Source organism: Prionailurus viverrinus, chromosome A1 (assembly GCF_022837055.1).
Source record: "Prionailurus viverrinus isolate Anna chromosome A1, UM_Priviv_1.0, whole genome shotgun sequence".
Classification (NCBI taxonomy): Eukaryota; Metazoa; Chordata; class Mammalia; order Carnivora; family Felidae; genus Prionailurus; species Prionailurus viverrinus.
Window position 1 is genome coordinate 177492376 of NC_062561.1, and position 21066 is coordinate 177513441.

The 21066-nt window shown below is 40.4% G+C and overlaps 1 protein-coding gene across 1 annotated transcript in view; it reads right to left on the reverse strand.

Moving 5' to 3' along the window:
* Positions 1-305: 305 nt before the first annotated feature.
* Positions 306-21066, reverse strand: part of ATP6V0E1 (ATPase H+ transporting V0 subunit e1) — a 33799-nt gene continuing 13038 nt past the window's right edge. Inside the window, exons 3-4 of the mRNA XM_047828179.1 lie at positions 9227-9356; positions 306-798 (exon numbers count right to left, since the gene is read on the reverse strand). Of these exons, the coding sequence (XP_047684135.1) occupies positions 9263-9356 (94 nt within the window). The 3' untranslated portion in view covers positions 306-798; positions 9227-9262. The remainder of the gene's footprint in view (positions 799-9226; positions 9357-21066) is intronic.

Genomic DNA, 21066 nt, shown 5'->3' on the forward strand with positions numbered 1-21066 from the left:
CCTTGCATTACAGTTCTATGTATACTGACCTTATCTCTCCAAATTGTGTATCAGCTCTTGACCTTGCAGGGGGCTCAATTTCCACACCTTTGATTCCTCCAGTGCCTTGCTTGGCTACAGTAAGCGCTGAAATGATTACTAATGATTCAGGGAAGTACTCACCAGTATCTTCAGGTATGTCAAACCACATGACCAGGTTTACACTTCCAACCTAGTTTGAACTACATCAGTTTTTTTTTTTAAAGGCATCATATCTAAAGATAGAAAAGCTTCCAAAAATGAACTTAACAAACACCGAAACCAGATTTCCACAGAAAGCAGAAAAATAATTTATTCCAATAGATGGCAGAAATAAGAAAGTCGTCCTGAAAATATACTTTGGTGTAATTCTGTTAGCACAGATATTCCCTCTGAACGTGCTCTCCTACGGACTGCCCCACTTGACTCTACCGGTCTTGCGACAGTTTTTAAACACTTCGCAGATTCCCATGTTGTGACCAGGCAGGAGTGGTCTCCAAATGCACAGGCTCCAAGGAGAGAGCAGCACGTTTCTCAGAAGTACAGCGCCTCCCATCTCAGAAGAGTGCATAGACATTTTATAGAGCCAGCACAGTTTAGGTTAAGTAGGCACATAATTCATCAAAATGTAAAAAAGGTGACAGGAGAAAATACTGCATTGTAGAAGGAGATATTCAAACGTGGTGTGAATGTTTAAGGCAGCTGATGGCCAACACAGGCGAGTCAGAGGTGTTCTGGGTTTGGAGTTGATTTTGCATCTAGAGGAATTCTCTTCGTGACCTGCAAAACAAAGCCGTTCTAGTAACTGATCCTTACCCCATCCTCACGTGGGCAAATGGCTAATAACATCAATAAAAGTCAATCAGGCCAATAATTTAAAATATATAGGTGCTCAGTAAATACTTGAATGAAAAGTTGGCTCAAATAATGTCCCAGTTTGGACAGGTTTCGTAGAGCTGTGACAAGAGGTCCGATTACCAAGGACATTGCTGAACTGAGGGTCGTTAAGTAACAGTTGGACTGTGTCATAGAAAGCAGGAAGTTGACTCCGACCAATCCTACTGGCATCTAATGGGTTCACTTCGAGAGTCTGTATTTGCCCTTCCCCTCCTACAGCAAGGAAGCACGGCTCCCACAGCCATGGCAAGCTTTTCTCTTATGTCAGACTCCTAAAGAGCTAGCTCCTTGGTACTCGAGGTTGCTCCTAGTTTGCTCCCCATTCTTCTGGTATAGGTGACAAATGAGATTTCTTTTTCTGGAAGCTTAAAGCTGTAACATCACCTTTGCAGAGCTAGCAAACATTTAAAATATGTATCTTCACACATCAAACTGGTAACAGTGGTCACGCCCACTCCCTTAATATAGCTTATTTTATTTATTTTTGAGAGAGAAAGAATGCGTGTGGCGAAGGGCAGAGGGGGAGAGAGAATCCCAAGCAGGCTCCATGCCAAGCGAGGAGCCCAACTTGGGGCTCAATCCCACAACGGTGAGATCATGACCTGAACCGAAATCTAAGAGTTCAATGCTTAACTGATTGAGCCACCCAGGCGCCCCCATAAAGCTTATTTTAAAAGACTGTAAAAAGAAGGGTGCCTGGTGGCTCAGTCGGTTGAGCGTCTGACTTCGGCTCAGGTCATGATCTCGTGGTTTGTGAGTTCGAGCCCCGTGAGCTCGAGCCCTGCATCGGGGTCTGTGCTGACAGCTCAGAGCCTGGAACCTGCTTCGGATTCTGTGTCTCCTCCTCTCTCTGCCCCTCCCCTGCTCATGCTCTCTCTATCAAAAATAAATAAACATTAAAAAAAAGACTATAAAAATAAAGCCACATATGTGGCTTTCAAAATTAAAAAATAAAGAGAATATAAAAATTAAGTAAATAGTGGCTTTCAAAGGCAATTTCCACACAAGGCCTGAGTTGGCAGATAAGAAAACAAGCTGGTTATGACACAGAATTTCCCAGAATGTTGAGGGTTAAGTGCAGGGGGGCAAAGGGCTAGTTAAACTGGGAAGAGACACGGTTTGTGGCAGGCACGTCTGACAAGACTGAAGGTCAAGTAGTACGTAGGAGATCTGATGGGTCCCTAAGTTTTTCCAGATCAGTGGGCACAAGCAGGAGAATCCACAGAGCAGTGCGGTAAAATGATAGGTTTCCCAGGGTCCACAATGCCCAGTAGCAGATACAAGACGGCCGCTAAGTCTTACTGGTGCAAGCTGGGGGAGTCCAACCACCCTCCGCATGGGAAGTACCAGACTGCTCGACCCACGAAGGCAGGCCACTGCAAACAAAATACATTCAACTCGAGATATAATCAGAGGACTGTTTTTATAATGTACTAGGAAAATAACCACATCAGGCCAGGGAGGGGCAACTATGAGAGCTACTGGTTTCTTGTGCCTCACTGCCTCATAAAACCTTTAATCTAATGATCATTTCCTCTTCTCCTCCTTAGGCCACCGGAACAACCTGTCTGCACAGACCGGTGTTCCACGCAGATGAGAAATTTTACTTGAGAATACCAAAGCAGTGAATGCAGATGTTTCGTGTGTTAGTTTTTTATGAAGCATACAGGTTAGACCTCCTCATCGTTTAGGCCTTTTTGGACAAATGAACAGTAACAAAAGTAAAAAGTAAGTCTTCATCTTTGGAAAACCACACTGAAACAGGGGCTAATTTTCACTTAGGCTCAATGATACTAGTTTGAGATAAATGTGAGTGAGCATTATCTTAAATGGCATGGACTTGTGGTGTGATTTGGGGGTGAATTAAAGAAGCACATATTCTAACTGTCTCTCTGACATGAAACCGCCGTTGGGGGTGGGTGGGGAGGACCTCAACCAAAGGGTCCACATTCTCATTCTGTAAAATAAGGGAATGACTAAGGCTACTTTCAGATAAAACTGACAGTGAAGACAACATAAAAATATTAAGGCCTGAACCAGGAAATCTTTTCAGAGGAGGATGAGTGTGTGTGAGTGTGTGTGAGTGTGTGTGAGTGTGTGTGTGTGTGTGTGTGTGTGTGTGTGAAAGAATAGGTTTTATTTTTATCTGTTTTTTCATTTTATTTTTATTTTTTTAATTTTTTTAATCTTTATTTACTTTTGAGAGAGAGAGACAGAGTGCGAGTGGGGGACGAACAGAGAGGGAGACACAGAATCTGAAGCAGGCTCCAGGCTCCGAGCTGTCAGCACAGGGCCCGATGTGGGGCTCAAGCTCACGAACCATGAGATCATGACCTGAGCCGAAGTCGGATGCTTAACTGACTGAGCCACCCAGGCGCCCCTCTGTTTTTTCATTTTCGATAAATTCACACAACAATTCCTTTTTTACGATTATGTGCAAGATATGTGTTTATTGCAGAGTAACTACGAGAGATATTTAAGCAAATGAAAAGTATGTGTATTTAACGAGTCAAGGCAATGTACCAAATGAATAGCTAAATACATTTAGGGAGAAATGAAATCACTTTGAGACCAAGTGGCCAGAAAAGCTGGACACTCAAAGAGAAAACATCACAAAGAATTGAGAGAATGGGTGAATGGAGGGCAGAAAGAATGTCTGCAGAGTATGTGCTTACTAATCTGTGTCCTAAATTAATGAATGTCATAGGGTAGTAAGAGACAGGAAAAGCTAAGTGAAGTTAATTAGACCAAGAACACGGAAATGGCAGGGCTGGAACCAATAGGTCACGGAGGAAAGTAGCGAATAAACAGGCTGCAAAAGTGGTCTGAGGGCAACTGGCAAGGCCTTGACGGCCAAGTGAGGAAGCTGGACATGATTTGCAGGTTAGTCATTCTTATCTTTTGTGGCTCATAGGACCTTTGGTGACCCTGACAAAAGCTGTGCTTACAACATGTTACATAGGCAGGTACTCACTAACCTCAGAGATTTAAAGTTTAAAAAAAACCCCTACAGTAGCCTACGGAGAACTACTGAAAGCTTCTGAGGCAAGCAGTGATCTCTTTCAGGGAGAGCTGCATCAGGAAGACAAACAGGGTGGAGTTTTTTTTTTTTTTTTTTTTTTTAAATTTTTTTTTTCAACGTTTATTCATTTTTGGGACAGAGAGAGACAGAGCATGAACGGGGGAGGGGCAGAGAGAGAGGGAGACACAGAATCGGAAACAGGCTCCAGGCTCTGAGCCATCAGCCCAGAGCCTGACGCGGGGCTCGAACTCACGAACCTCGAGATCGTGACCTGGCTGAAGTCGGACGCTTAACCGACTGCGCCACCCAGGTGCCCCAAACAGGGTGGAGTTTTGTAGATACTGTGATTATAGACCAGGGAGACCTGAGGAAGAGCCACTGTAATAACTTGGAGTCATGTTGATCTGGGTCAGAAATTAGGGTGCCCAAAGGAGAAACTGGAAACAAGAACAGACACAAGAGCCATTAACAGGATCAAATGGATTCGAGGAAAAAAGAGAAAGAAGTGATTAGAGAAAGAAGTGACTGAACAGGTTCTGACTCTAAGTGACAGGGAGATCTATGACATCAGGAATTGAAACAGAGACATGACAGTTTGAGTGGCAGCAGCAAATCCAGTCAGAGAGAGCCGAGTAAAAGATAACATTAAAAAAAAAAATTTTTAATGTTTATTTATTTTTGAGACAGATAGACACACAGCATGAGCAGGGGAGGGGCAAAGTGAGAGGGAGACACAGAATCCGAAGCAGGCTCCAGGCTCTGAACTGTCACCACAGAGCCTGACATGAGGTTCAAACTCACGAGTGGTGAGACCATGACCTGAGCCAAAGTTGGACACTTAACCAACTTAGCCGCCCAGACGCCCCTAAAAGATACACTTTTTAACCACAAAACACCTTGCACTGTTTAACTTTTCACAAACATGGCTTACTTTCAACCTCTCAACAAGTCACAAACTTCTTTAGAGCCCACAGCCTTCCCTGAAATCCCCACTCAGTACCCAGGCACCTCATGAGCACTCAAATATTTTTGGAATGCATAGAAAAACAGCTCCCCCCGGGGCATAGGCCTAATTACCAATATACTTTATTCCTCTCCTGTCCAGACTCTGTAAAAAAAAAAAAAAAAAAAAAAAAAAAGAAAAAAAAAATACAAGGTTTGCCCTTTAGGACTGCAGTAAGCCATATAAGTTCATCTAAAATGTTACAGTGCTGTGGTAAACTAACTTGTAGGACACTGGGGCCGGGCCAAATCCACTCCAACAAGATTCCACACTAGCATCGCACCCCCAGGGCAATAGGAAAATGGGCCATGACAAAAACAGCAATCTTGATGTGACAGTTCCAGAAGCATCTTAGGAATCTAGGAAAGGCAGACAAGGTTGGCAGGGGAAAGAGAGGGAGTGAGCACTGTTCTTAGAAGTACTGGGCAAGATTTCCAGCCAATAAACATAATGTGCTATAACTCAGCCTATCATCACCACATGAGAGAAAATCGTGGCAATTAAAATGACTAAAGTAGCAAAAGATCAGCTAGGTGTTTAACTGTGCTGTTGAAATCAAATCAATTCCATCTATATAAAATTATCCTAAAGCTTTCATGACTGTTCCTCATTTTTCTCTGCTGCATACCATGTCTGGTTTACACCTCCTACTTTCCAAATCTGGCCTCTAATCATGTACAAAATCAAACATTTTTCCTTACCAGATGAAGACAGGCCTAAATCTGGTTCTGCACTCCTTTATCATCCCACTGTTGTGTAAAAGTACAAAGTTCAAAAGGGAATTTAGCTCAATCTTTTGATTTACCACAAAGAAAAATGAAGTCTTGTCACAAGAGTTCTATTTGCTCTGTTAGGCAGAGATTAGATCTCTTCATGTGATAATTCCAAAGGCCTACAGTTATTGTACTACCATAGTCATGACCTCAAATGCAGAATAAATGTGAAGACATTCCTAATTAGAGTTTGTCTGGCTCTGCCCTCCTGCTTCCCGGTGTTTGCTTGTAAAGGAACCACCTTTCATACAAGTTTTAAGCAGCCCTGGTTTGTGCTATGGACCAGAGTGCAGACAGAAGGTATCTGTCAGTCAGGTTAACTTGAGATTGAAAATGAACAAATGAGGGAGGCCTGAGTGGCGCACTCAGTTGAGCATCTGACTCTTGGTTTTGGCTCAGGTCATGATCTCACAGTTCGTGGGTCTGAGCCCCACATGGGGTTCTGCAGCTGGCAGCATTGAGCCTGCTTGGGATTCTCTCTCTCTTTCTCTCCCTCTCTCTCTCTGCCCCTCTCCTGCTCAAGCTGTCTCTGTCTCTCTCAAAATAAATAAATGTAAAAAAACAAAATTTTTTTTTTTTTAAAGAAAACAGACAAATGAAACCTCAGATCTACACCCAGTGTTCTTCAGGTCCAAAGGGCCCTTTTTCATTACACAGGAAGGAAATGAGGCTCAGAGAAGTTAAGTGAAAGGCAATGCTGGAAGGATTGGAATGCTGGATAAAAAAAAAAAATATATATATATATATATCATATATATATTACATATGATATATATATAAAATATATTATATATATGAGATATATAAAATATATATTATATATGATATATATAAAATATATGATATATATGATATATATATATATATATCACATATATATATGATAAATCAAAACCCCTTTGGGCAAAGACAGACTCTAAGGAAAAAGAAAAAAAAGAAAAAGCTGACTACTTAACCTATCTCGATCGGCAAAAATCCAAGCTGTGAGGAAACAAGCACTCTCCTACATTGTTAGTGGAAATGTAAAAATGGTATAATCCCTATAGAAGGGAGTGTAGTAATAGCTAGAAAAAGCATACACCTTTAACCCAGAGATCCACTTTTCATGGAATCTAACCCAAATATTTCCAGCAAAAATAGAAAATAAAATGTCATATGTATAGGATGATACTGTGCCTCTATCGATAATAGCAAAAGACTAGAAACAATCTAAAAGTACACCAATGGCTATAAAAAGAATTGAAGAAGATCTCTATACACTGATAGGAGCAGTCTCTAAAATACATTCATTGTTCAGTGAAAAAAAGCAAGGTACAGAATAGTATATGCAATATGGTATCTTTTCTGTAATAGCTGTATGGGGGGATATACACACATATACATATTTATGTGTATGTATTTGCTTATATACATGTTACGTATATACATATATATACCTGTATGTATGTATTTGCTTATCTTGGCAAAATGAAACACTGGAAAGACCGACATCTCTGAATGTATCTTGTTTATAATTCTGACTGTGAAAATATGTTTACATATTCAAAAATAGTAGCAAATAAAAACATTACTATGAATTGAACACAAAATAAAACAACTTAATCTGATTATATATCACTTTGATAATGATGAGAGAAAATAATTATTTCAAGGGACCTCAGAAAACAACATCTTTTCTTTATTTGTTCTAAGGACAAATAAAGCAGCAAAGAAATCCTAAATTGCATTCGATAAACTTACAGTTAGTAGTTATCTGGTGTTATCTGGAAACCATATGTATTGCAGGATAATGAAAGTAAGTTACTGCCTGTAGGAGGCAAGATTTTCGGCATATATGAATGATACTCAAGTATAAAACCAAAGAAGTCAAAACCATGTAATGTTAAATTTTAATTAGAAATATTAACGTAAACTCATGATTTTTTTTCTTCTCAGAAGAATGTAATTCCTGGCTCTGTCCACTGTAAAGGCTTAGAAGCAACATCCCAGCAGAAATGGATGTACCTAGCAATCAGATCTTTTCTTTTTTTAAAATTTACTTTGAGAGAGACAGAGAGAGGGTGAGCGGGGGAGGGTCCGAGAGAGAGCCCCCGAGAGAGGGGGAGAAACCAAGCAAGTTTCAAGTAGTCAGTGCGCAGAGCCCAACATGGGGCCAAACCCACAAAACCGCGAGATCATGACCTGAGCCGAAACCAAGAGTCAGACATTTAACCAACCGAGCCACCCAGGCGCCCTTTAGATCTTGGTTTTTAAATACCATTCCCACTGAAAGGAATGAAGGCCAGCTGGGCTTGAGGACTTACTAGTGAACCAGGTATCCTTTCAGGAGGAAACAGCTGATTCCAAGTCTGGGACAGGAAACACACAAGAGGGGTCTGGGACATCTTGATGTTGCCAGTAAGTGAGGAAACTACCAAAGACTAATAATAAAAGGACACAGAAGCCAGTTTACACAGGCTCTAGTAGGCCAAAGAAAGAGCAACTGACTACGAAAATGGTAATAAATGTAACTGATTAAAACTCAAAAGGGAAGAAAAGAAAACCTCACTGGATGCCCTGGAAGTAACTTGGACACCCAATATCTCACTCTGAAAATTAAAATAATTAAATACGGACACTGCTCTTCCTGTATGTTCTATATTTCAAGGTTACTAAATAACCTTAGAATGAGGGTTAAGTTCATCTTGGTAGAGACGTTTTATCTAATCAAATGTAGAAGTAATAATGGAACTAGAAAATCACCATTTTGCATTTGCTACCGAAACGTTTACTTCAGGCTAAGATTATGACAATCAACGGGTAAAACCCCCAGATAAAAGGCTGGCAGAGAACTTTACAATTGGAGGGACCAGGCTGTCATTACTTGAATCTACTGATCATCATAGCATCACTAAAGACAGGAGAGTCAGACACTCTGTGTCTCTTGATAGGACTTCACAGTACCACATAAGCAGTACCCTCGCCAAAAAAGCGGAGCCAGATCTAGGCAAGCACTGAGTGCTAACTTCCATTTATCGAAATAATCAAGAAAGAGGAACAAACTTAATGACAGGTTTCCTGACTCTCGGCCAGTGAATAAATCTTTCCACTATACTACTCCTTATGTCTCTGAGCCTGTGAACCAAATAAAAGCTACAATTTTCATTCCAGTTTTCAAAAAGCACCTGTCTCTCTCTATCCAAAGCATTCAGAAATGCTCCTAATTTAAAATCTGCCAGCAACTCTTAAGAATCCTGCAATATCAAGTATAAATAATAGCGCTCCTGTGTCTGAAAGACTGCATGCAAACTTTATTTAAGTGGCTGGGTAACAGCAGAATTGAAAAGAATCTCATGAATAAATCCTCTGGTAAGGTGAATGGCCTAAGTTCCAAATTCTGTCCTTCAGATGTTTGCTTTCGGCAGCCTGCCCTTGCCAAGTGTTAAAATGGCTGTCGTTTTCTGAGGAAAAGTCAAGGCAACCTCTAGCTGCCTGATGGACAACACTGATGTGAAAGGTTCAGGGCATAGTCACCTCAATGACTGAGTGCTGGAGAATACGTCTTCCTCCTCAAGGCCAATGATACTTGAGGTACCAGATGGTTTCATTTTTCAACTGTGGTCCGAAGAGAGGGTTGAGCTGGGCCAGAATTGCAATCAGCCAACTAAAAGAATAATGGGGGAGGATAAAAACAACAGAAAGTGGTGAACTCATGTGGGAACAGGACCATCTTCAATTAGGATGGAACGAGGGCTTTAGTAAAATTAGCAGTGAGGTTTCACCATAGTCTGCTCTGTCTTTTCTTCTCTCATTACCTTAATTCCAAGTGTCCAAGATTTCCTGCATTCACAGGAAACCTTTAACCCAGAGTATTTTTACCTAATCTCAATTTAGCATCATCACAACTTCCAGGCTCAGGAAGAATGCGTGTTACTTTATCCATTCTCCAAATGCTAAGACCCACAACTGATAGGACACACCCATTTTTACTGGCACAGCCAAGGTTAAATTTCAGCCCCCCATCTTCCAATTAGACGGTAACACTTGAGCTCCCCTTCTCTAATCACCATCACCACTAAAATATGTAACACGTCTTTTGGGCCCCAGTGGAGCTGAACCAAATGGGAATTTAATTCCCCCGGCTTACTTGAGAATCTAAGCAACAAGGCATTCCTCTGTACTATATGGACTAATTATGGAGGAAGTACAGTGATGCTACATTACCTCAGGGTTAGAAGCGAAAAAATAGCACCTAAATTGTCTTTAAACTTTTGTTCTACTGCTCCCAAAATTCTGAATAAATGGTTTTGTGTCTGATAGAGGAATACACATAATCCAGCAAAGTTTCAGAATCACTGAGCTAAGACTAAAGCAAAAACAACAAGAAAGATAATACACAAATGTCTGGCCGTTCAAACCATTCCATGTTTTACTTATTAAACAAATATTTAATGAGCACCTACTAGGTTCCAGGCCCCACGGATACAGAGGAGAAAATGAAATGTCACCACCCTCACGAAGCTTACCTAATATAATATCAGGAAGGAAAGAAAGTGGGACGAAGGAATGGGGAATGATGGAGGTAGTGAGGGAAGACCTCTCCAAGGAGGTAACATTTGAGCAGAATACACATTGCCTTTCATTCCTATTTAATATATACGAAGTGATTGGAGACTCTCATTTTACGGGGCAAGGGTATGGTGAACAAGCCCAGCCTCCGTGGACTGATCTGGGAGAGTGGATTTTAGTAACATGATCTGACGCAGCGATCCTCTCTGCATGGAATAGAAGGAACCGCTTTGCAAGGAAAAGGAGAGTTATTGCTACAGGAGTCTCCTTCTAAAATTTTAGCACTTTAAATTCCCCTATTATAAGAGGGGAACCAGCCAAACCCAACCGGACTGTCAGCTGGTTGCACCTTTTTTCTTCCACTTGCTGTCGTTTTTAGAACTCTGCCAGCCAACGGCTCAAAAAGCCGATTCTGATCACCAGCGACTAGACTGCCACAGAATCTGCCAGCACCGCACCAGAAGCTTGCACCTACGGAAACAAACATACCTGCCCGCCCTCCTACCCTGCCCCACCCCATGTAAGGTGGTTTTGTGACAGGAAACATGATACTTGAGGAAATGGGGCCAAAATAGATACCCTAAGCTGACTCACTTTATAAACAAAAAGTTAATTCAGGTGAGATTCTCTGATCTGTCCTTAAAACGAGAGTGTTAAACACAAAAAAATGCCAAGACTTGGGGCTGAGATCACATCTATCTGACACTGTGAAAAAAAAGGAAGAAGACAGCACAAGCAGACACACTGAAGAGCTCTGTGCCTGCAGTGAACACTAATTGGTGCAGAGCTAAGAGTCATGGAAAATTCCACAGACCCAGGACTTCCCCAATCCCAGCAGGCAAGAGAGGCTGACCGTAAAAACAGTCGTTCATCCTTTCGTAAGAGACTGAAATAACTGGCCAGTGCTTACAAGTACTAGATAAAAAAATATGCTAGAACCCTATGCTAGTCTGTCTCCTTTCTTCATCAAAAATGTATAGAATGAAATGAAAGCACCATCTCCCAGCACTTTGTATGATGTCGTATAGCAGTGCCTCTCGATCCTGGCCGCACATTATAATCACCCAGGGAGCTTTAAAAGATACTGACGCTACACTTCACATACAATCTTTCTTTTAATTCTCCCACGATACAGTTAAGGAAACTGAGGCAGAGAGAGGCTAACTGGTTTGCCTAGGGTCACAAATCTAATTAGGTGGTAGCAGCTCCTGAACCCAGAAATCAGGTTAGACTAATGTTCCTGACTACGTTTTGTAGATAACTACAAGAGTTATCTCTGGAAATCTATTTTAACAGGTAACATTTCAGAAGGCATCTACTTAACTAAATTTAATCTGTCTGGAGTTAAGGAAACAAAGAATCCATCTGCCGATTATTGATGAAGTCTATCACAAAAGCTTTTGTTACCTGAGGTAAAGCAGAAATATCTCAAGTCAAAAACAAAGTCCACTTTGCCTGCTCAGATCAGGATTCAGAAACTTTTTAAAACCTAATCTTACATACTATTCTTAATGTTTCAAATCCAGCAAAACATCTCATTACAAAAACAAAACAAAACAAAAAACACCAAACACACAAAAAAAGAAAGAAAACAAACCAAAAAAAACCCCCCAACAAACCACAGTTCAAGAAAATTCCTTGGGAAAAAGCCCAGGTCAGTTCACTTGAAATTTCATGGAGGAATTTTCCCCCCTCCAACCAGCTGAGCTCTGTGCCTGCCCTTCTGACTACCGCCTGACTTAAAATTTCCCTTTAAAGCTGATAAACACGTTGGAAAACTGGAAAGAGAAAAAAATCCACTCTGAATTGATGGAAGTGGGTGGAGGAAGAGATCATATTCCAATGAATCTATTACTTCATGTGTCCAAGAAAAGAGAACTAAGTGTACCCTTCACATTTGCCCAAATTGTTCCACATGTCTCCATAACCTGAAGGCCAGCCTAATAACTTAACTAACCATCTGAAATTATTCAAACTACTGAGGCAGCTATGGTGTGGTAACATATTTCAGAGAACCGCAGGGCTGGAATGGCCCAGAGGTCAAGTCCATGTTCCTCATTTTAATGATGAAGAAACTAAGTGCCAGGGAGCTCGATACCACACTGAATCAGTGACAGAGTTGGAAGAGGAACCCACACCTCCTGAGTCCCACTCTACCAGGCTGCTTCCATAGCTTATTAAGGACAAAACAAACCAAGCAGTCCAGGAGCTCCCAACTAATTCCACAACCAGTTACCAAGACCATGCCCCATGTCAGGCTGTGAGGACACAAAGAGGAACTGGTTAAGAGGCCAACCCCCAAGGGGCTCATGAGCTTGTGAGACAAAACAAGGTTAGCAGTAGAGTGGGCTTTAAATAACATGCAGAGAATTTCATTCTACAAATACTCCCTGCTCACTTATCATGAGCTCAGGTCTTGGTTATTAGAATTCTCCAAGCACAAAATACACCCTCCGCACAGAAAAGACTATAGCCAGCTCTCTCAAATCTTGTTTTGTTTTTTTGTTCCACGCTCAGATATGAGAACAGGGAACAAAAGGATGATTACTTCCCGGTGGCACACAGATTAAGCGAATAACTGCTTGGCTTCCCTGTTGGAATGGGTAAGTCTAGCTAGGACTACTCTTCTGATCCACTGTCCCTCCAGTAAGAGCCATAATAGGAGTGACCTCTATTAGTGGGTTCATGAAGAAACAGCAGAGATGCAGGAGAGCGACCTGCCTTATCCCCACAGAGATGACCCCTGTCATATTCCCTCATCCCAATCAAATGACACAAATTCTTTCAAGGGCAGCAATGTTATTAGGCACTACTAGAAAATATGGCCTTCATCAATGAATGAACAGATGAATAGATAAAGAGATTGTAGCATACACACACACACACACACACACACACACACACACACACACACAGTGGGTTATTATTCAGACATAAAAAAAGAATGATGGGAATGCAAGCTGGTGCAGCCACTCTGGAAAAACAGTGTGGAGGTTCCTCAAAAAACTAAAAACAGACCTACCCTACGACCCAGCAATTGCACTACTAGGCATTTATCCACGGGATACAGGTGTGCTGTTTTGAAGGGACACATGCACCCCCATGGTTATAGCAGCACTATCAACAATAGCCAAAGTATGGAAAGAGCCCAAATGTCCATCAAGAAATGAATGGATAAAGAATATGTGGTATATATATACAATGGAGTATTACTTGGCAGTCAAAAAAGAATGAAATCTTGCCATTTGCAACTACGTGGATGGAACTGGAAGGTATTATGCTAAGTGAAATTAGTCAGAGAAAGACAAAATCATAGGACTTCACTCATATGAGGACTTTTAGAGACAAAACCGATGAACATAAGGGAAGGGAAACAAAAATAATATAAAAACAGGGAGGGGGACAAAACAGAAGAGACTCATAAATATGGAGAACAAACTGAGAGTTACTGGAGGGGTTGTGGGAGGGGGGGTGGGCTAAATGGGTAAGGGGCACTAAGGAATCTACTCCTGAAATCATTGTTGCACTATATGCCAATTAATTTGGATGTAAATTTAAAAAAATAAAAAATAAAAATAAATAAATAAATACATAAATACATAAATAAATAAATAAAAATCTTTAAAAAAGAGAGAGAAAAAAAAGAATGAGATCTTGTCAGTTGTGACAACATGAATGGAACTCAAGGGCATTACGCTAGGTAAAATAAGACAGAGAAAGTTAAATACTGTATGACCTCTCTTATATGTGGAAAAATATATATAACATATATATATATTTATTTATGATATGTAAATAAAACAAATTTTTATATAGGTATATATATAAAACCAGATGGGTGGTTGCCAGAGGTGGGATGTAGGGGATGGGAGAGATGGGTGAATTGTGTTTTGCTTTATTTAAATAATTTGAATTTAAATATTATTACTATAGAGAGAAAAACAAAGAAAATAGGAGATTCAGCATTAGGCAAGACTGGCTTTCAATTCCAGCTACACCAAATATTAGCGGAGTGACTCCAGGCAATGACCTTACACTAGGCCTGTTTTCACTTTTGTAAAATGAAGATAATAATCTCTGCATCAAGATGTTAATGTATGAAAGTGCTCTGTGTAGTAGCTGACACCTAGACGTTCAATAAATACTAGTTATTCCTTCGTTTTCTCTGTGAGACAGCCACAGAATGAATAAAAGCCAGTTGCTTTATGAAGGAGTTTCTCATGTAACAGTGAGTCATTGTCGCCTCCACCTCCTCTCTGCCCCCAGCCCTCTGTGGTAGGCAGAATTCTAAGATATTCCCCCAAGATTCCAGTCCCCTAGTGTACATGCCTTGTCTAAACCCAGGATGGTAGGTATGATGGGACAGCCGCTCCCAAGATTAGACTGTGTTAAATAGTACTGCTGGCTTTAAGAGAAATTATCCTGAGTGGACCTGACCTAATCAGGCGAGTTTTAAAACGGATGGGACTCTCCCTGATAAAAGACATTTGAAGTGTGTGCATCAGTTATGAATTTATTGCCGATCATCTCTGAACACACCCTTTAATATGTGCTCTATAATAAGCAACTGAATTCCTCTCTCTCCTTTACAGTGAACAAGATGTTAAGCTTTCTCAGGAGAGGGGGCTAGAGGGACATTGCAGGTGTGGGCTGGAAGTTGGAGTGGGTATGAGAATATTCTGTGGAGCCTGTACTGATTCAGGCCTGGAACACAGTCGCTCTTTGATCTGATAGCATCAGCCCGGAAATAACCTGTCTGCTGTCCCCCTGACAAGGAAACCAGAGCTCTTGCATGGCCTACATGCTTTGAAGGTCTCCTGCTCACACGGATGCAGGGAATCCCACCCAGGCCATGAACTGCCCACTCTCCGGCCTGTACTCCAGAGGGTGGGTGGCCTACTGCTTGCTCACCAACTCCAGCCTGGCCAAACCAATGAACTTCTCTGCTGTCAGGTGGGCTGAGCCATACTTTCTCCAATGAGGTCTGATTCCCTTCCAAGTCTGTCCTTCCTTGGGTACTCTCCCTCAGCCCTAAGGTAACATACAGAGTTTCCTTATTTATATCTTATACTTACTCTTGTTGTAATTAACAGTAATTATGTTAAACTTCCCCTGTTTATTTATTTATTTTTTTTTTAACGTTTATTTATTTTTGAGACAGAGAGAGACACAGCATGAATGGGGGAGGGGCAGAGAGAGAGGGAGACACAGAATCGGAAGCAGGCTCCAGGCTCTGGGCCATCAGCCCAGAGCCCGACGCGGGGCTCGAACTCACGGACCGCGAGATCGTGACCTGAGCTGAAGTCGGACGCTTAACCGACTGAGCCACCCAGGCGCCCCAAACTTCCCCTGTTTAACCTACTGTGTGGCTTCTGTCTCCTCACTGGACCCAGATCATTACAGGATGAGAAGGATTTGACACAAAGGAGATCCTCTCGTGCTGGCTTTGAAGACGCAAAGGGCTACTTGACAAAGAATGTGGCCTCTAGGGGCCAAGAGCAGTCACCAACTAATAGTCAGCAAGGAAAAGGGATCTCAATCTGACAACCAATTCAAAGGAACTGAATTCTGCCACAGCCATAGGAGCCTGGAAAAGGGCCCCAAGCTCCAGATGAGAAGGCACAAACTTATTTCCATTAACCTTATCCCAATGGTATCTCTACTAGAGTCCTTTCACTACCATGGGAATATGCCCTATTTTTGCCAACTCTACACCTGAAGTATCATTTCTTTTCTCCATACTTTCTATATCTGGACTTCCAGTTCAAAGTCTGTAATAATCTCTTTATCTCCCAAATTATAAAGGAAAAGATTATATAGTCAGAGTACGAAAAATATGCTTTTTTCATATAGCAGATGATAATAAGGTGGGCCGGGTGCCTAGATTTTCCTTCCACTATAAACAGTCAAGATATCCAACTATTTTTTTGTGTGTGTGTGTGTTTTTTTTTTAAACATTTATTTATTTTTGAGAGACAGAAAGAGACAAGAGCACAAGCGGAGGAGGAGGAGCAGAGAGACAATGAGACACAGAATCCAAAGAAGGCTCCAGGCTCTGCACTGGCAGCACCAAGCCCAACGTAGGGCTCGAACCCACGAACTGCGAGATCATTACCCAAGCTGAAGTCAGACGCTTAACTGACTGGGCCACCCAGGTGCCACTATATCCAACTATTTCTAACGTATCCATGATAGACATGTAAGCAGTTCTCAGGCCAAAAAAACTAAGGGAAGGCAAGTACCCAGAGGGGAAAATGAAGTGATTACAGGTTGCTTTCCACACCTTGAGGGCAACAGACTAAACCAGATGAACTTGAGCTTTTATTTTCACACCTCCCAGGGCATGGGAAACAGCAGACAAAGCCCAAGCCCACTTAAGGTAGAGAATCTAATACATGCTCAAGGGCTCTATCTCAAGGTAAGGATATATCAGACAGAACCCCTGAAGAAGAATGCTAGGAAAATCAACTGTCTCAAATACAACCATCAGGAAGGAAGGAGAAAAACTGCCACTGCAAATGAGCCTTAATGAAGGTGTGTAACTCAAATTCGTATTATATTGTTTAAAAAAAAAACCCACATAACAAGAATTTTACTTAATTTGATCCCACAGTGGTGATGGCCTTTGGCACTTGGCAGAAGCGATATAAATCTTTTCTGCAGAAGCCCACTCTCATAGCAAGTGCCTCAAAGACGTCATACGGGAAATGAATAGATGGCAGTCAAATATAATTAAATGCATATGGCACCATGAGTGAGAGGGACCAAAGTTACAGCAGAGAGTTGACACAGATCCGCAAGGACATCATATATGGGAATGATCAGATGTGGACTATAAATAAACTGTCTACTATGTTTCGAGAAAGAAGTTTGAATATGTGCAGGGAGAAATGAGGAAGGGAGGAAGGGAGGAAGGAAAAGCAAAACTTGTAAAAGCAGCAAAACAAACACCTACAGAAATGAAAAATAGAATACCTGAAAATAAAAAAGTCAGTTGGTGCAATTCTGGTCTGGTACAGCAGAGTAACTTGTATCACACTCATCCTACAGAAAGTGATTATAAACCCTGAATAAAATATGAAAAATAACTATTTGATGATACTAGAGGATGTCCAAACACAGGCAGAACCTGGAGGGGATTCAATCCTTGAAAGGAGGCCACACTAGTACCTTTATACAGCATTTCTCCTGAGAACATTGTCTAGTCCATGTGTGGAGCAAGATAAATAACTGAAGCTCAAGAAAAAGGCTGCAGTCTTACTGGCTTGGGGTATCGAAAGATGAAGTTCAGAGCTGCCAGGGCAGCTGGAAATTAAAGAAGGAAATCTCAAAAAGGAGGTGCCAAAAAGGGGAGCCCCGACGTCTGTGTATAAATTTCCCTTAACCCCTTAGCAGATCCCTGAACCGTGTATGTTCTGGGAAAAGGGCTGTGGAAAACACCTGGAAGTCTGAAAGGATGTTGGGGAAATTTCAGCTGCTGCCTACCACAGGAGAGCGAGGGTTCGGAATCTGAAGTTAGAATACTCAGATTTTCCACTGAAATTCCAGAACCAGAAGGGCCACACTTTAATGGAGAATTCATTCTAATCTAAAGGCAAAACTGACATAGATCTGCCCCAACAAAGTATAAAACCAACCATACACAAGTTTAAAGTGATCAATTAATAATTTCACTGTTTTTTACAACAAAATTTAACCTCTCTCAGAGAAACAAAGTAGAATCCAGAGTCTCTGTCATCTACAATATCCCGTATTTAGTAAAAAAACAGTCATGCAAAAACATAAGAAATCTAATCAGCAGTCAAGAACAAAGGGATCGACAGAAGCTGATTCCAAAATGATACAGATGTTGTAGTTAAAAGACAATGACTTTACAGCAGTTATCATAAATGTGTTTAAGGACTTAAAAGAAAATTTGGCTATAAAGAATAAACAGATTGGGAATGTCAGAAAATTAAAAAAAAAAATCAAACAAACATAGGTACAACTGGAGTGTCAGAAGAAAAAGAACACAGTAGAAAAAAATAGAAGAAATACAGGCAGAAATTTTCTCCATTTGATGGAAAACATTAACTTAACTTACAGATTCATATAGCTTAGCAAACTTCAACCAGAATAAATTCAAAGAAAACTACACCTACACACATCATATTCAACCTGCTGAAAACCAAAGATAAAGAGAAAATCTTGATAACATCCAAAGGAAAAAGAACGTATAAAGAGGAATAATTATTCAAATTATAGCTGACTTCTCAGCAGAAATAATGGAGGTCAGAAGACAATAGAAAAGCATCTTTAAAGTCAGCTAAAAGAAAAGAAAAATCCTGTCAATTCAGAATTCTATATCTAGAAAAACTATCCTTCAAAAAATGAACATGAAATAAAGATATTTCCAGGTAAATGAAAGATTAGTAAACATGTATCAGCAGACCTGTCCTACAACAAATACTACAGGAAATTCTTCAGACTAAAGGGATATCAGATAGAAACTCAAATCTACAGGGGCGCCTGGGTGGCTCAGTCAGTCAACTGAGTGTCTGACTTTGCCTTGGGTCATGATCTTGCAGTTCATGAGTTTGAGCCCCGCATCAGGTTCTGCACTGACAGTGAAGAGCTTGGTTGGGATTCTCTCTCTCTGCCCCTCCCCCACTCATGCTTCCTCTCTCAAAATAAACTTTTTTAAAAAAGAAACTCAAATGTACAAAAATAAGGAACTCTAAAAGGCAAAGGCAGTCAGAATGGATAAAAAATAAGACTGAGCTATATGCCGCCTGCAAAAAGGCACTTTCTGAATATAAAGACAGATATAATGCACAAGAAAGGTGGTATGATTATCAGTATCAGATAAAGTAAAAATCAAGTCAAGGAGTATCACCAAGGATAAAAAGGGATACCTTATAATGATAAAATGTCAATTTACTGAGAAGACATCATCATAAATGTGTATGCTCCTAATAACTGAGCTTCAAAACATGTAAGACAAAAGTAGAAAGAATTAAAAAGAGAAATAGAAAAATCTACCATAGCTGATGACTTTAACACCCTCTTTCAGGAATTAATAATAGTGACAAAAAAACTCAATAAAGCTATAGAAGATTTGAACTACCTGGACCTGATGTTTATAAAACACACCACACTTAACTTCAAAATATACACTTCTGAAGTGCACATGATATGATTATAATGATAAACTCTTATGCTGGGTCATAAAACAAACCCCAATTGCAAAAGATTTGGAATCTTACAAAGCATATCTTCTTCTTTTTTTTAATGTTTATTTATTTTTGAGAGAGAGAGAGAGAGAGAGAGAGAGAGAAAATGAATGAGTGGGGGAGGGGCAGAGAGAGAGGCAGACAGAGTCTGAAGCAGGCTCCAGGCTCTGAGCTGTCAGCACAGAGCCAGATGTGGGGCTCAAACCCATGAACAGAGAGATCATGACCTGAGCTGAAGTCAGGCACTCAACCCATTGAGACACCCAGGCGCCCCCCCCCAGAGTATATCTTCTGATAAGGTATCTAGAAAAGTGCCAAATAGTTGGGATGAGCACTGGGTGTTGTATGGAAACCAATGTGACAATAAATTTCATATTAAAAAAAAAAGAAAGAAAGAAAGTGCCAAATATTTAAAAATTAATGAAAAATACAGTGTCACCAAAATTTGTAGGCTGTGGCTAAAGTAATGCTTAGAGGGAATTCTACTGAATTAGCTGCACACATTTTAAAAAGAACAAAGGTTTAAAATCATTTAAGTGTCCACTTAGCACTACAACAACAGCCAAAGTATGGGAAGAGCCCAAATGTCCATCGCCAGATGGATGGATAAAGAAGATGTGGTAGATACATACAATGCAGTATTACTGGGCAACCAAAAAAAAAATGAAACCTTGCCATTTGCAACAACATGGATGGAACTAGGCAGCATTATGCTGAGCGAAATCAGTCAGTCAGAGAAAGACAAATATCATATGACTTCACTCATATGTGGAATTTAAGATACCAAACAGATGAACATAAAGGAAGAGAAGCAAAAATAATATAAAAACAGGGAGGGGGACAAAACATAAGAGACTCTTAAATACAGAGAACTGAGGGTTGCAGGTGGAGGGATGGACTAAATGAGGAAGGGGCATTAAGGAAGACACTTGTTGGGATGAACCACTGGAAATACCCCTGAAATCATTGTTGCACTATATGCTAACTAACTTGATGTAAATTAAAAAATAAAAAATAAAAAAAAGAAGCTAAAAAAAGAGCAAATTCAACCCAAATTCAGGAGAAGTAAGGAAATAAATAAAAGAAAACCTAAGTACATGGAAAAATACACCATGTTAAAGATTAGAAGACTTGGTACTATTAAAATGTCAGTTCTCTCCAAATTGATCTATAGATTAAACACAACACCAACTAAAATCAACAGGCTTTTTTTGGTAGAAACTGACTAGACTATTCTAAAATCTATATGGCTATTTTAGAATAGCCAAATAATCTTAAAGAAAAAACATTAAGGACTTCAACTTTTTTATTTTAATGTAAAACTAAATATTCAAGAGAATGTGGTATTGTGATAAGGCTAGACAAAGAGATCAACCAACAGATCATCTGGAAGTAGGCTCACACATATATGGTCAAATCATTTTGAACAAAGATGCCAAAGCAGTTTAAAGGAGAAAGGAAAATCTTTCCAACCAATGATGCAGCAACAACGGAGTACCTGTACTATGAAAACAAACTGGCAATAAAAATAAATAAATACAAAATAAAAAGCCCAGGGCACCTGGGTGGCTCAATCAGTTAAGCGTCCAACTT